At 39.7% G+C, this 15,152-nt stretch overlaps 1 protein-coding gene across 3 annotated transcripts in view; it reads right to left on the bottom strand.

Annotated features, from left to right (window-relative positions):
• Positions 1–6,743: 6,743 nt before the first annotated feature.
• Positions 6,744–15,152, bottom strand: part of PMEPA1 (prostate transmembrane protein, androgen induced 1) — a 103,682-nt gene continuing 95,273 nt past the window's right edge. For 2 of the 3 annotated variants that reach the window (XM_089513749.1, XM_089513751.1), the window contains exons 3-4: positions 14,643–14,696; positions 6,744–14,547 (exon numbers count right to left, since the gene is read on the bottom strand). In XM_089513749.1, the coding sequence (XP_089369875.1) occupies positions 13,996–14,547; positions 14,643–14,696 (606 nt within the window). In that variant the 3' untranslated portion in view covers positions 6,744–13,995. The remainder of the gene's footprint in view (positions 14,548–14,642; positions 14,697–15,152) is intronic. The other variant, XM_089513750.1, reaches the window with a different exon arrangement.

Here is a 15,152-nt window from a genome sequence, read left to right as displayed (position 1 = left end):
TGATCAGGAGCCTCCTTTCATGCTACAGCCTTTTGGTGCATGTCTCATTTCTTTCCTTTCAATGTTGCTTGTACACAGTATCAGAATAGTGTGGCTGAAAAGCACACACAGCAAACTCTGGTAGCCCAATAAATAACACTAGCAGGAGTCAATGTGACCCACATGCTCAGCTGTTTAGTCACTGTGACCCAAGGAAATGCTCTGACGCAACACAGGCAACTCTTTGAGACATCCAGAGGTTGTTGTGGTCTTCAAAATAGTTCTTGATGTTGTTTGGGCTTTGGAATCTGAAATGAGAGTTGTGCAACATTATTATTCCAGACATTTGGGTGCATCTCTGAGCACACCCATAAACTGATGTGAATTTCCTTAATGTTTTCAGCAGCTGATTTCTTAAAGAAAGAAAGAACGGCCCTAGGCTGTTTTTATGATCACAGATGGCAGTGGCTACCTTTTGTATGGAAAAGGTAGCCTATCAAAAATGCATTGCTGTCATGTATTTATCTGTTCCTTACTTTTGTACTCCATCTTTTCCCATCATATCGCTCATGGTAATCTTGTTGTTGCATGCTTTCAAGTCATTTCCAACTTATAGTGGACCTAACGCTAAGACTATCACAGGGATTTTTTGGGGGGAGGGGGTGCTGGCAAATTTCTTCAGACGGATTTGCCATTAACATCCTCTGAGGCTGAGAGAGTATGACTTGCCCACACTCACCCAGGAGGTTTCATGGCTGAGCAGGGAAACTGAACCCTGTTCTCCATAGTCCAACACTCAAACCACTACACCATGCTGGCTTTCCATGGTGTTGTTAAATATAGGCATACTTCCATACACCTGCTCAACCCCTCTTTTCTTCCTCATGTTCTATCTAATTGGAGGTTTGTTTTTTTACTGTTTGTTGTTGTTTGTTTTTAATTGGTATCACTACTGAAAGGAAGGATGGCTGGAGAAAGATACTTTCAACTTCAGGTTGCAGCAGAATGTCTACAATAAACAATCCAATGAATAACACTTGAAAAAGAGCAGGATTCTACTCTAGCTGATCCTTCTGTAGCTGTGCGTGCCTTGCCTACAACAGGCAAGATAAACAGCAGCTGCCTCCAGAATCCCTTACTGACCATGTGCAAACAGAAACAGGGAAAGTAGACTTGTCTTATCAGCTCCTTTTGTGGTGTTAAAAAAAAACAGGTATGTGACCATCAAAATGGAAATCATAAGAAAAGTGGGCATTGGAGACTAGGGTTCAATTCCCTGCTCAGCCATTGAAACTCACTGGGTGACTTTGGGTGAGTCACACACTCTCGGCTGCAGAAAACTACATAATAGTCACCTCAGGGTTGCCAAGTCAGAAATGTCCTGAAGACGCATAACAAGAGGATGTAACTATAAAGTAAGACTGGATGCATTTTGGAAGATGCTTTCAAGTGGTCTCCAGAAGGTTCTACATGTTTGGGTTTTTTCCCCTTATGGAAATCTTACCTGGCCTGGTTCATTTCACATGTATATATTGAAGCTTTTCATGACCGCTGAAGCTAAGCAGAGTCAGGCCTGGTTAGTAATTGGCTTGGATACCACCATGTAATCATAGAATCATAGAATTGGAAGAGACCCCAAGGACCATCCAGTCCAATCCCCTGCCATGCAGGAACTCACAATCAAAGCACCTCTGACAGCTGGCCATACAGTCTCTGCTTAAAGATCTCCAAAGAAGGAGAATCCACCAAACTCCAAGGGAATGTGTTGCACTGTCAAACAGCTCTTACTGTCAGGAATTTCCTCCTAATGTCCAGGCAGAATCACTTTTTCTGTAGCTTGCATACATTGTTCCGGGTCCTAATGTCTGGAGCAGCAGAAAACAAGTTTGCTCCATCCTCAATATGACACCCCTTCAAATACTTAAACAGAGCTATCATATTACCTCTTAATCTTCTCTTCTCCAGAATAAACATACCAAGCTCCCTAAGTCTCTCCTCATAAGGCATAATTTCCAGACCCTTCACCATTTTAGTTGCCTTCATCTAGGCATGCTCCAGCTTGTCAACATCCTTTTTTGTATTGTGGTGCCCAGAACTGGGCACAGTATTCCAGGTGAGCCCTGACCAAAGCAGAATAGAGTGGCACTATAATTACTTAACTTGGATTCTAGACACTATACTTCTGTTGATGCCTCCTAGAATCACATTGGCCCTTTCAGCTGCCACATCATTCTGTTGACTCATGATCAACTTGTGGTCTATTAGGACTCCTAGGATACCAAAGATCTCTAGATAGGGTTAGGAAAGAATACTGCTGGAAACTCTGGAGAGCTAATGCCAGCCAGAGTTGACAGAATTGGGCTAAATGGACTAATGAGTTGACTCATTATAAGGCAGCTTTCTGTCTAACTTGTGATGGGAGAAAGAGGAAAAATTAGTCAGTAGCTGGATGAGTCTAATTCCTGCTCCTGTGATGTCCTTATATTTGCCATGTGGGGATGGGCTATGAGAATAGAGAGCTCTTCATGTTGTGCTCTTCTGCAGAGCTCCAGAGTTCAGAAAGTGCATTTCAAGGGTGAATCTATTGGGTGTTATTATCCATTTCTTTTGCATTCACATGAACATTTTGAAAAAGAGTCCTGCGATGCATGGACTACTGTCTCTCATACAGCATAGTTTCTTCAAACAATGCCCCTCCATGGTATCTTATAAAAGGGAAGTGGAGGGTGGGAGACTTGATAAAGCAAATAAACATGTGTTATGTGCATTTTGTTGGCCCAATAAAGGCATCACTATTTTGTAGATTTTTGGATGATACCGTACTTTGCTATATGGCCAGCACAGCTACCCCTGGATATGTTTACCAAATCAAAAGCTAGCCTAGACAGCAGACAAGTCACCTTGTCACAAGACAGGAGTCAGAATTTTCCCCACTATGGTGACAGCTATTGTATTTCCATTTCCACTTCAGTCATTATTTCCCCATTTACACCTATAGATAAACATCTGCATATGTATTACCTAGATCATATCTTTTGGGTGGGTGGTTGATATACAAGTGACCACTCCATAAACCTTAGTCCTCTGTGCTTGGTCATCCTCATGGAAACTGAATCTTTTCCAGCACTGCTTCTTGGAAGAGGCAGGAGCATCTTTAATGATCTGGGAGGAAAATTTCTCTGCCCTGAAACATGCTGAGTGCCTAGAATTTTTCAGACAGACATATGGAGAGTTACACTGGGTCAGCCAAAAGCCCACAAACAAGACATTAATGCAGTTGAGTCCCTTTGGCAGAAAGAAGACATATAAAGAAAATCAATAAATTGCACCCTTCTCTTCACCTTCCCCATGGAGAGGCTTCCTCTGCTATTGGGCATATACATAGTAATTATGGTAGCGGTCAGTAGCCCCAAAGAAGAGATATAAGGACTCCCTGAAAAAACATCTCAGGCTTGGTCAGATAGATCACCAACAATGGTCCTCCCTGGCATGGAGACGCACTATCCATGACGCTGCAGCCTTCTTTGAAAGCTCACGCCGAATGAGCCTCGAAGAGAAATGACAACGCAGAAATAACCGCAACCTGGAAACATCACCCAAGGAGACTTTCTGCTGTGCTTTCTGCAACCGGACCTGTTGATCCCAAATTGGCCTTTTTAGTCACCAACACGCTTGTACAAAGCGCGGGATGAGTCCTTCCGGAATCTTCGTTCGCAAAGCAAAGCCAGAGAGAGAGATGGTAGCGGTCAGTAGCCTTATACTGCTTGAAATTGTATAATCTGCTTTTAAAGCCATCCAATTTGGTGATGCCTTACGACTTCTGATGACAATGAATTCCATTGTAGATTTGCTGTTGTGGGGCGACATACTTCTTATTTGACTGGAATCTTCCACAGTTGAATGTCAATTGATAACACCAGGTTCTAGAATGCCATGGGGCAGGGGGCTATCCCATTCCACTTTCTCCAGTAAGTATTCTGTTCCTAAATGCCCCCCCCCCCGCCTTCAGTCCTCAAATGTCTAGCACGGTAGTTGAGCATTCAGAAATACAGTTTAGGCATCTAAAGAAAATTATGTAGTAGAATCCTCCAAAACTTGAACAATAACACTTCATAAAGTCATTAAAACATTGTGTGTACAAGTAAATCTTTCCATGCATGTATATTTTATATGATGCAGGACTCACCTTTGGTATAGCTACAGCTCTTGTGTAAATTCATGCTCTACCTTGGCATTGGCTGATGCCACAGATACATTCAGTACTTCAACAGAGAAAAGCAAACTTATTAATCTTGGCTTTTGAAAGAATTCCAAAATATATGAAGGCATTTCAGGTGGACAGTTTCTCCGAGTAATTACTCATTAATCTTCATTAACAGTTTAAATCATTATAGAAGGATTACTCACAACCTATGCATTAATTTCCTAGTCACTGTTGTTTAGTTTACAGAACTATGTTGCTGGTGGCAAATTTTTAAGACTGATTTGCTATTCTGGAAAACTTCTCAATATACTTATTAAAATACATTAACTGGAAGATTATTTGTCATTACTTATGAGTCTCTCCCACAAACCTTTTTTAATTATTGATGTCCAAACCTTTCTGCCTCCCCATTTATTGTCTTTGCCACCCGCTCCAATAAAATTGCTACACCAATCTCCTCTACATAACTCAGTAAACTTCTGTTATCCTTCCCTCCCTGCCCTTTTTCTTAATCCCCCAGAGCTCCAAATGTTGGAACTTTTCATAACAGCAGAGCAGTTTGTTTCACCCTTGAAGTTTTAGTTGCCCATTTCTGTATTTTCTCTAGCACTATGATATCCTCTCTCAGATGTAATAGCTGAAATTGTATGCAGTATTTCAAGTCACACCATAATTTGTATAGAGGTGTTATGGTTGGACCTTTTTCCAGTGTGTCTGTATTCAGTTCAAGGCTGCAGGAGTGTAACTGCACATGTAGATGTGGAATGTGTATTGGGTTGCCAATTGGGTTGCACATTCTTTTATGCGATGCAACGTTGCCAATCACGATAAGAATTGTGCAGCACAATAAATTCATAACTGTGTAAGATCTCATTCCAAGTCTAATTTTTTTTAAAAAATGTGATCATTGCAATCTGATCACAGTTTTGGAACTGAAAAAATGAGAGGGAAAGACAGAATCCAACTCAGGCAATCTGTGCTTTGTATTCAGTGATTCTGTCACAGTTCACCTACTGACACTTGTGAAGAATGTGTGTTCAAAGTTTGTCTTATCTGAAAAGCAGGAAAATGCACCAAATAATATTGGTACAGTAGGCACATCAATATTTCTTTTCTTTCAAGCTAAACAATACTTTTTTGCACATGTGTGCACACACAAAACATTGCCATGTGAGTTTTATAAGGAGTTTTATCAGGAACAGATTCGTAGAAATCACAGTTCACCATAAAATGTTATTTTTTTAAATCCACCAAGATAGATTTAAATATTACATTTTTCATTAACCTGTTTTAAATCTGGACATTCCATTTCCAAAACATGATACATTTGGATTACACAAAACAAAAAGGTGAAGGCAAGCAATCCAAAGTATTGTAAAATTTATTGTTTTAAGTATTGCAGCTTTTTAAGAATAGAATGACATATCATTGCCACTATTGGTTACTGTTACACAAGAAGCGTTTTACAACAGAATTGTGGAAATTGGCATCAGAGTACATATTCATACTAAAACAGCAAAATATAGATAATTACTGCATTGCATGTGCTGTCTATTCTTTACGTAAGTTTTTTTTAAAAAATCTGAACAAAAAAATCTGGATTACAGGACTGCCTATAACAAACTCCAAAGCCAAAAGCAATGCAACTGGAAATTGAAGAAAATATTAAAATACAATGAAATGTGATTATAAGGCAGGCAAAGTGGACTTTAAATGTAGTCCTTCATGAACTTCTATATTACAGCAAAATTTTGAAAGCGCAGTTTACGGAAAACTGTGTTTTTCCTTCCCAACCCCTTTCGCTTTATGTAGTACATGGGGGAAACTATATATATTTATATATATATCTGAGTGCCACACAGATCATACAGGAGAAAATGAATTCATTCTGTTCTTAGTTCACATGTTTATGCTACACATCTGGCTTCTTTTATTCAACTCTTAGAGGGGAAATGGTGGATTTTCCCCCTTTCCATTAAATAAAGCATTTAGTGCAATTTTAGAGATTTTAGATGTATTATAAAGATATTCCCAAGAAGGATATTGATTTTATCCTCCCCACTTTTGGCCAACCATCATATCCTTATTCTTAAAGGCAGTACTGGGTCAGATTTCTAAACTTAATGCTTACAATTGCTCAAACCAAGAACTACAATAAGGAAGAACCAACTCAGACCTGCCATTATTATCTCCAAATTCACATCCCCATACATTTTTTTAACAGAACTGATTTTAAGCTTAATCTCTGCTCTGCTTGAAGATACAGTGCAAAGATACTGTTCCCCCTAAATACTGCCTCATTGGTTTTAAAGCTAACTTGACTTGAAAAGCCTTTGACAAATTGGCATATGTGCTCAGGAGGTTGCTAAACAGAAATGATGCCTTATGTCTTCTTAAAAGTTACTGTTTCACTTGGTTCCTTTTTCCATTCCTCTCCCCTTGAGTCAGAAGCACAACATTTTCATTGGCTTTTATCAATGCAGATTTGTAATTTGATCTGCCTTTATCAATAGTAACCTGAACCATAACTCAGTGGCCAAGCAGTTTCTCTTTAGTTAAAGGGGGTGGGGGTGGGAAACCAGCATTCTTATCACCACTTATGTTGGCATGGTACCCATTGTGCACAAGTTTCTTAATGTGATAGTTCATGCCATACATGTAATAAAGCTCAACATTTTTCCTACCAGTTTCTGGAATAAATACAACCTGGCAACAGGTAACAACAGGTCTACAGATCATCACATCATTCACAAACCATTCAGGAACTGGCACACCTTGACTTCATGAGTCCGGACTGATTTAAAGGCCAGGATGCCAGTTTACAGGTGCTGCTGATCTTAACACAAAAGTATTTGTAATAGTTATGATGGGGGCTATTTCTCATTGTAAACATGTACACAAGTGTAAAAAGAAAAGAGCTATGTGAGAAAACTCAAGAGCAACCTGGGTCCTTGGTCAGTCCAAATCTATGTTTGAAATTCTCTTGGCACAATTAAATTAAGGTTGCCAGGCTTTTTTACGTGGCAGAGCTCCTGGATCTAACTGGCAGAAGCCAATATATACCTCTTTTCCTAGCATGGCAGTATTCCTTTGCCTGCAGTATTTTTAGCCTTCTGTTCAAAAGCCCTTAGTTTATCAAAAGGTGGCAAGGATAAATCCAAGGTGACAGCTGAAGTCAGGAATGCATTTGAATGGTTGGTGGCTTTGGGATTCAATGTAAATTTTATATTTACAGCCTAGAGCTGGGGGAGGAAGAGATTAGGTTTTTTAAACTACAACTCCCAGAGTCCCACAGTCAGCATGATTACTGGATATCCTGTCTGAAGATTTTGAGAGCTGAATATCCTCCAACAATTCACTGATCAAAACTGGGACACATGTGGCCAAGTATCATCAGAATATGGTCAAAATGGCAAAGTTCTTAATAAGGAAGAATAGACCAGCTAGGAGAAAATGCAGCAGTAAACTTTTGCCTGAGCCTACTGGGAAGGGCAAGATTCTTCCACCTCCTCTCCTCCTGCTGAGTTGAGTACAAACTACTTTTGCACTTTGAACTTAGTTTGCAGCAATGGAAGTAAGCTGAGGACAAAGGGGGAAATTGAGAGGAGGATGAAAAAGAAATTGGGACATAAGTTCTGCTATAGCTTCGGGACAAAAATGCATCTATCCTTTTCTTAATTAAAACAACACAGCAAATGCAGTAAAATGCCTTTGTCTGCTGGCAGTTAGTTTAGAGAGAAAAATCAATCAACTCATCTTCATCATGTTTCAGTTATATGTTATTTGGCATGGTCAAATAACTTACACTAAGACTAGAGCTGATAACTAGAAATGGTAGCACAACAAACTAACCCTAAATTTAGAGGGATAAATCAATTAAAAGTATAAGCCAGGATGGATCAGTGAGAAACACTCATGGAAAGTGTGTAAATGTGTGTTGTAGTGGCTATCAATTAAGCAGTTTAGATAAATAAATTGTTTTTGGTTTGCCAGTTAACAGAAGCCAACACAGAGCAGCTGAAGCATTGGTTGTTGCTTCATCTCAATGCTAGGATAGACCTCTCCTTTGCTTCACTGCTGCATGTCAAGTTTTCTGGTAAGGACAAAGAAACCGGGCCAAGTAACAAAGCTGGCAACATGCCTCAAGTTTTGGAGAGCCCCTTGATCAAGATGTTGGCTGCTTCTACATGACAGAAGTAATCTGGTTTGGCACCATTTTCAACTGCCATGGCTCAGCTCAGCGCTATGGAATTCTTGGAACTGTATTTGGTAAACTGGATTATTTGTCATGTGGAAGCAGCCGTTGCCCATGTGTCTTCCTCACAAGTGAGCCTTTCTCTTTGACGCCACTGTTTCAGAGGCCCAATTCAGTTGTCTGCTGGACTCAATCCATACCATCACCCAGAGGGAAATCATGAAGGCAAGGCAAGTAGGCCCCTCCATGTAATCTCTCTTGTCATGGTTTGTCTGAATGAAGATAGTGGATGAATGCTAACCATGAGGAGGGACAGCAGGCCCATGAAACTCAAGAGGGATCAGTAGGGGGCTCCTTGAAGGTGCCCAACAACACTAACCTCTACTTCTGCAGGCTCATGGCAATCCTACAAGATTTTCCCATTGTGTACAAGGCACTCCAGTGTGATTTTAACAACCTCCAGCCATGGTGCCAATTCTGCAAAGATGGCAGAGCTTTTAGATATGCGGCGCTCATACTCTACCTACAACCTACAAAAAGGTGTGTCCATGTGTGTGTAGCAAACACACCAGTAAGATCGCAGAACAAAGAAAAGAATAATAACAACAGCAATGACAAACAACAAAAACACAGACATTACTGTTCACTCATTTTGGCTCAAGAGGGCAGTAGATATATTTCAGTTTGTCTTTTGGTTGGTATCCTTGATTATAATATCCACCACATTTTACTACCTTAGTGGAGTAGGATATGTGCATAAAATGTATTCAAGTTCCCTTGCAAACAATCCCAAGAAAACAGATGGCAAGACAACGAAGGAGCACCTTACACAACTAGGCACATCAAACTGGTTACAGTGGGGGGCAAAGGTACAATTAGAGTAAAGACACCCCACCCTCCAAACATAACTTAACAAGAGAAAACGGAAACCCAGGGATCTAAAAGCGAAAGTGACCACACCCTGGAAGTTCTTCTCACTAGCAATGATTGGATTCCCCTCTCCTTTGATTATTTTCTATTAAAGGGAGGATTTCTGGTTTTTGTTTTTAATAAGGCACTAAATAGACACGTCACATAAAGGAAAGATACTTCTTTTTTTTTTAAAAAAAACTTCTAGAAATTCATTGACCTTGTAATCTTTGTGACTCCTTTTAGTTCTTTTTAAAAATCTGTAAATTGTAGGCATTGTAAAGCAATTATGAAAGAGCTATCAAGGAAGAGGGCAAGGTTGCAATGCTGTAAAAAATAAAAGGTTCAAAAACCGATTGCTAGGCAAAAAAGGCAAAAAATTTCATTTTAAAATGGCAAAAACTTCAAATTCATCTCTTTCCTGTTGTCATAATATATATCCAAACATTTAGAAGTTTTAAAACTGTTTTCAGGTTTGTTTTTCTCTTTTTTCTTCAAGTAATAGAAAAGTCACATAAAAACAAGACTTATTGCCTATCTATATCTTTCATTTATGTTACTTTACTAGTTAGCATCTGGCAGAATGTTATACCTTCCTTGTTTTTAAAACAATAAAAATATAATAAAGGTCACTCAGTACAGTTCCCTCTGCAAACAGTTGTTCCATTCAATCCAGTGCTCTTGCATTTCCCAGCAGATGGAACTCTGTAGCCATAAAGGTTGCCAACTTTTCAACTGCTTGTTGTAGCTGTGCCTTTATCACCAACTAAAAATCTAAGACCGTGAAGGACAGTTCTGTTGGTTTCAGAGCAAAGGGCAATATCTGGTCCAACATTCTGCTGTCCCCAGTAGCCAAGCAGATGATACCATCAGGAAATCCACAAGTAGGGCAGTAGAGGCTGCATCCACACTACAGAAATAATCCAGTTTGACATCACTTTAACTGCCATGGCTCAATGCTTTGGAATTCTGGGAATTGTAGTTTTATGAGACATTTAGCCTTTTCTAGCAGAACGCTCTAGTGCCACAATTACATATTCCAGGATTCCATAGCATGGAGCCATTGTAGTTAAAGTGGTGTCAGTGCAAATGCAACCAGAGTTAGCAGCCTTCCTCTGCTGTTACCCTCCACCAGTAACTGCCCACTGACAGATGTATCCCTTGTGATCCATGCAGATATTAGCATATAATCACATTTATATCTCAATATTGTTAAAGGCTTCACTTGCCAACTTCATCCCATCATACTACTGTTCAAGGCAGAAGAGGAGGACAAACAGGTTTGTTCCTTAGAGAGCTGGCAGCCTTTGTAGCTACAGATTAATACCTGTACACAACAGAGAGAACTGGGGTTTCATTCCCGTGTATGTGTGTGTTATCTTTCATTTCCTTCCTCTTGCTCTTCATAATTTATGCCTCTCACTCACTTGCAATCACATACAAATGCACCATGAAGGTTAAAGCAACTGATCAGATCTTTTATGCCTTATATTTTTTAAAACAATGTAAACAATAGCGTTGTAAGACATAATGCTTTATGAAACAAGAGAGAGGGAGAGAACACTTATTAAAGATGGTGTGGGCTGATTTGTTTGGAGGAGGGTTAGATGCAAAACCTTGACACAGAACGATGCTGCACTGTAAGAGTTGTGGGTGAAGGCCAACTTGCAGAACAGGTAGATTCGCTTCTAAAGCATTAAGCACAATTCCTTACTCTTTACTACATCACTGAAGTTGATATGTTTCTATCCAAATGTGCACCCAGCCTCTTCAACTAGAATAAATAAAATACAGTTAACAACAAGAGGTGGTCAAAAAAAGAGATAATTCACTAAGGGCTGCTTGCTGAGCACATTCTATTTCTTTTAGGGTAGAGGAAATTGAATTCCAACACAACCTACTTGGGTTCAATAGGACTAGAAATGCTTGCCTTTTCTGCTTCATAGGCCTGTACCACCTCTGACCCATCAAGCTGAATGCAGTTCTCTTTAGGACAATAGTTCCCAAACTCAATGGTCCCTAGAAGTTGGTGAACTACAACTCACCAGCATCCCCTGCCAGGATAGCCAATGCCCACAGATTCTGAGAACTGTAGCCTGACAACAAGGGGGTGGGGGGGTATCCGAACAGAAGATAAAAAAGCAATGCTTACTCATTAGCTCTGCATCTGAGGACCCATGTTCAGGAATTATTGACCTAGGGATAAGGTTCCCTCCCCCCTGCCTTTTGCTTTCTGCTTGGGACTGGAAAAAAAAAGAATATGGAGGAAGGGCAGTTTGTGCACCTAATTGCCTGCAATGTATGGCTGATGGGCTGCATTTGGGCCCGGAGAGACCTCAGTTGGGGCAGAATATACAATACAAAGGACAGGACTCCTGTCCCATTAATTGGTACGTAAATAGAAGGTGTTTAAGAGCAGCATGTACTATACTCTGCACCTGCCATTCCCCCCCCCCCTTTTTTTTTTTCTACATTAAGTATTAGTGGCACAGAGGCTTTGTCCTTCACCATCTGGGCAACCTTCATTTATGAAGCTTATTTAAAACCTTGTGGAAAACACGAGTTGCCCCAAACCAGGTTTCCAGGGTATTATTTTCTTTAAAAAATCATCTATAAGGCAGGTTTATGAGATCTTGATGCTTTCCGTGCTTTTATTACCTTAATTGTAGACAGGCAAATTAGCTTGATATTAAAAAAAAAAAAAGACACGACGACAATTAGAAGCCATCACCCAGTCATTAAAAAGAAGGCAATTTAATGACTGCTTATGCTTTTATGGTCCTCCTGAAATTAGTGAGACAATAGCAATGGAGGGGGCTGTTCTAACTGCCTGTTAAGGAGGTTGGTTCTTCAGAGCTGTGACAAAAGAATATGTCACCTCTATGTGCTTCAAGGGCTCCAGAGCACAGAGAGGTTCCATCAAATAGAAGCTTTCCATTCACACCTGCTTTTGAGTAATCACTAGAAAGAGCTTGAAAAGTAACTTTTAAAAAAGTAATTTGTTATGCAATTTGTTACAAAGTCCCCCCCAAATAGCTCATTAACATTAAAGCTTGAAAAATTAGTTATTTCTTGCTTTTTTGTTGTTCAATTCTTTTTTAAAAATCTAGTAAAATAAGAAACAAGCCTTATTTTGGAGGGAAGGAGAATCCCCTCAAAACCCCCCAGTGCATTTTAGTCCCCTAAAGGTAACAAGTAAAAGTTACATGGGGGCAAGGGGAATAATGTCCTTACTACTTGTTAATAGGAGCACTGTTATGCCAACATGTTTTCCCAAAGTAACAGGTTACATATAATGGTATTTATAATTTGTTATTTCCAAGCACTGGCTAGGAAGGCCCATCTGCAGAGTTGTTTTGGAATCCTGCCTTTTTGTTGTCACATTTCCAGTAATTAGAAATGGTAAAAACAAATGCAGATTCAGAACTTTGAATTACAAAAAGAAAAGCAAAATCTTGTTTTCATAGGGAATGTAGAAGAGTGGATGAATTATGACCCTGGAGAACAGATACCTAAGTGCAACATAAAGTAAAATAAAATTTACAAGCACCATATCAATTGAGATGAGTGTATAAAAATAAGCCTCTTTCCTGGTTTTCCAAAAGGCTCGCCCCCACCCCCGTACACAAAGAAATTGGAGCTTGATAGAATACCATATTTGTTTAAAAAAACAAGGAAAGGGGAAATGAACACACACATGCGCTCCCTTCATAAGTGATGCATTGGAACATACACATTATGTATTCAGGTGTCTAACAATACCTGTAGTCAGGTGTCACAGAACTCATTTAGGTTTGAGACACAAGCATTTGATTCTGGAGAGTTAAACAAAATAGCACAAGATACAGTCCTTTTATGATGTTCCTTCCTGGTCTGTGTTTTCAGACTTATAGGTGTTCCCTCCCGCATAATTCTTTTTTCATCTTCAACATATTTCTCTTAACAGTTTTGTGGTAGACATGATAGAGGTTTTTGACAAACACTAGCACTGACTCATTTATATTAAAAAATAGTGCAAAATTTTCAACATTTATATAAATAACTCTAAACCCCTGCTTTGTTTTTTTTGTTTTTTTTCCTCTTCTTTCTCTTCTTCTTTTTACAATGTAATACATGCTTTTTTGAGTTGACGCTCAAAAATTGCCATGTTTTTATTCTAGTTCAGAAAAACACAACACAAACTTTTTTTTTCTCAATAGGCCTCTTCTATTATAAAAATACTCCTGCTTCCCCAACACACATACAGTTTCTTTTCTTTTTTTAATATATATTTATATATATATATATATTGCAGATCTTTAAACAAACGTTTTTGTGCAAATATTTTTGTCTTTAAAGTTAAGTGAAATAAACAAAAAAGGTGTCACATTCACACACGCAGCTCAATTTGAAACAAAACTAAGGGTGTGGAAGGGGAAAAGTAAGAGGGCTGCTGTAGATTTCTTTTTAAAAAAAAACAACAAAAAAGAAACCTTCTAAACAGAGCTCAACAAAGAAATCTTTTTTTGCAAGCTTTGTTGGCTTGTGCATTCAGACCAAACATAACATGTAAATATTTATACTACACAGAGGCGCAGAAGGGTGTTTTGTTCCATACACTCCTTCCCTCTATCTCTAGATATCTTGCCCTGCCCACCCACCCATCCAACCCTCCGGCCCCATTAACAAGAAGTGCAGAGTGTTTTTTTTCCATTCGGTTTCTTTTCTTTTAAAAGGGGTGCCCTTTTTGTTTCTCTTTATCTTTGTTCCATGCCATTGTGCTCTCAAGGCTATTGATTTGTGACGAAGGGTGGAGCCTGCCCCCTTCAAGTATTGAGGGCATCCCGCTGTTGTTTTGCTGGTGCTGATAAAATGTTGAGCCGGGAAAGTGACCTATGACCTCACTGTATGTGGGAGGTGGTCCTTCCATCCTGCCGTTGCTCCCGTAGCAGGTTGCGCTGATACCCGAATTGCTGCTGGGAGGGCAGGGTCCTCCATATACTGAATGATCTATCAGGTCACTGTCGAAGATGGTTCTGTTGGGAGGTGCTCGGACTGACTCCCGGTTGAGTTCCATTTGCTGCTCTGGATCTCGGAGCTGCAGTGTGCAGGGCCCTTGGTAAGGAGGGGGCTCTTCTCCATCTGACAGGGAGATGGTGGGCGGCAGGTCAATTTCATGTTGCAGGTAAGGATATGTTGGCTGGAATCTGTTAAAACGGTCCCTCTGCAAGAAGGATGGAACTGCTAGTCTGTCTGTAGGCCTTGGTGTGTAGACTTGCTGCTGGAGACAAGAGAGAAGAAAACCATGATCCTTCCTGTTTCATATGACAGCCAATCAAGCTATGCTCCAAACTATGTTTTGACTCTGCGCCTTACCTCTGTTACACCATTTCCTGACACCGTGCTTTCTGAAGGCCACAAGCTTCCTTCCTAAAATTGGAAAGAAGAAGAAAAAGTTTTGAGAATCCCTGCTGGATGTTGTCCTTTTCCTCTTTAAACTTATTAATGCTTTCTGTTCATACAGTGTACTTCATCATACTAGATCCTTAATAATCCTTTTGGCCAAGGCAAGATTTGAACTTGGTCTTACTAATTCATTTTCATATATATAGTAAGATAAATTGTAATGTTTGTTTTCTTCTGTGTAAGAACCCAAGTCCAGGACCAGCAACTTGCATAAGGGGCAAATGCTTGGGCTCCTGGACTGTGAAGGGCCAGAAGGCAATGCATTCTTTAAGTAACAGTTATGTGTCCAAGTGCATACCCAGTGCAAAGAAATGGATACATAGAACGTAATCAGGGACTGTCTGATTCTTTGCCTTTCTGCTAGTTTTTCTGCTAGTTACTGCGAACCAAAAATATAAATAATCCCTCATGCTATAATTT

This window comes from Sceloporus occidentalis, unplaced genomic scaffold (genome assembly GCF_023333645.1).
Source record: "Sceloporus occidentalis isolate IW3139 unplaced genomic scaffold, rSceOcc1.0.p SCAF_3, whole genome shotgun sequence".
In the NCBI taxonomy this organism is placed as follows: domain Eukaryota; kingdom Metazoa; phylum Chordata; class Lepidosauria; order Squamata; family Phrynosomatidae; genus Sceloporus; species Sceloporus occidentalis.
The sequence above is the reverse complement of the archived record's forward strand: the minus strand, read 5'-3'. Positions and strand labels throughout refer to the sequence as shown.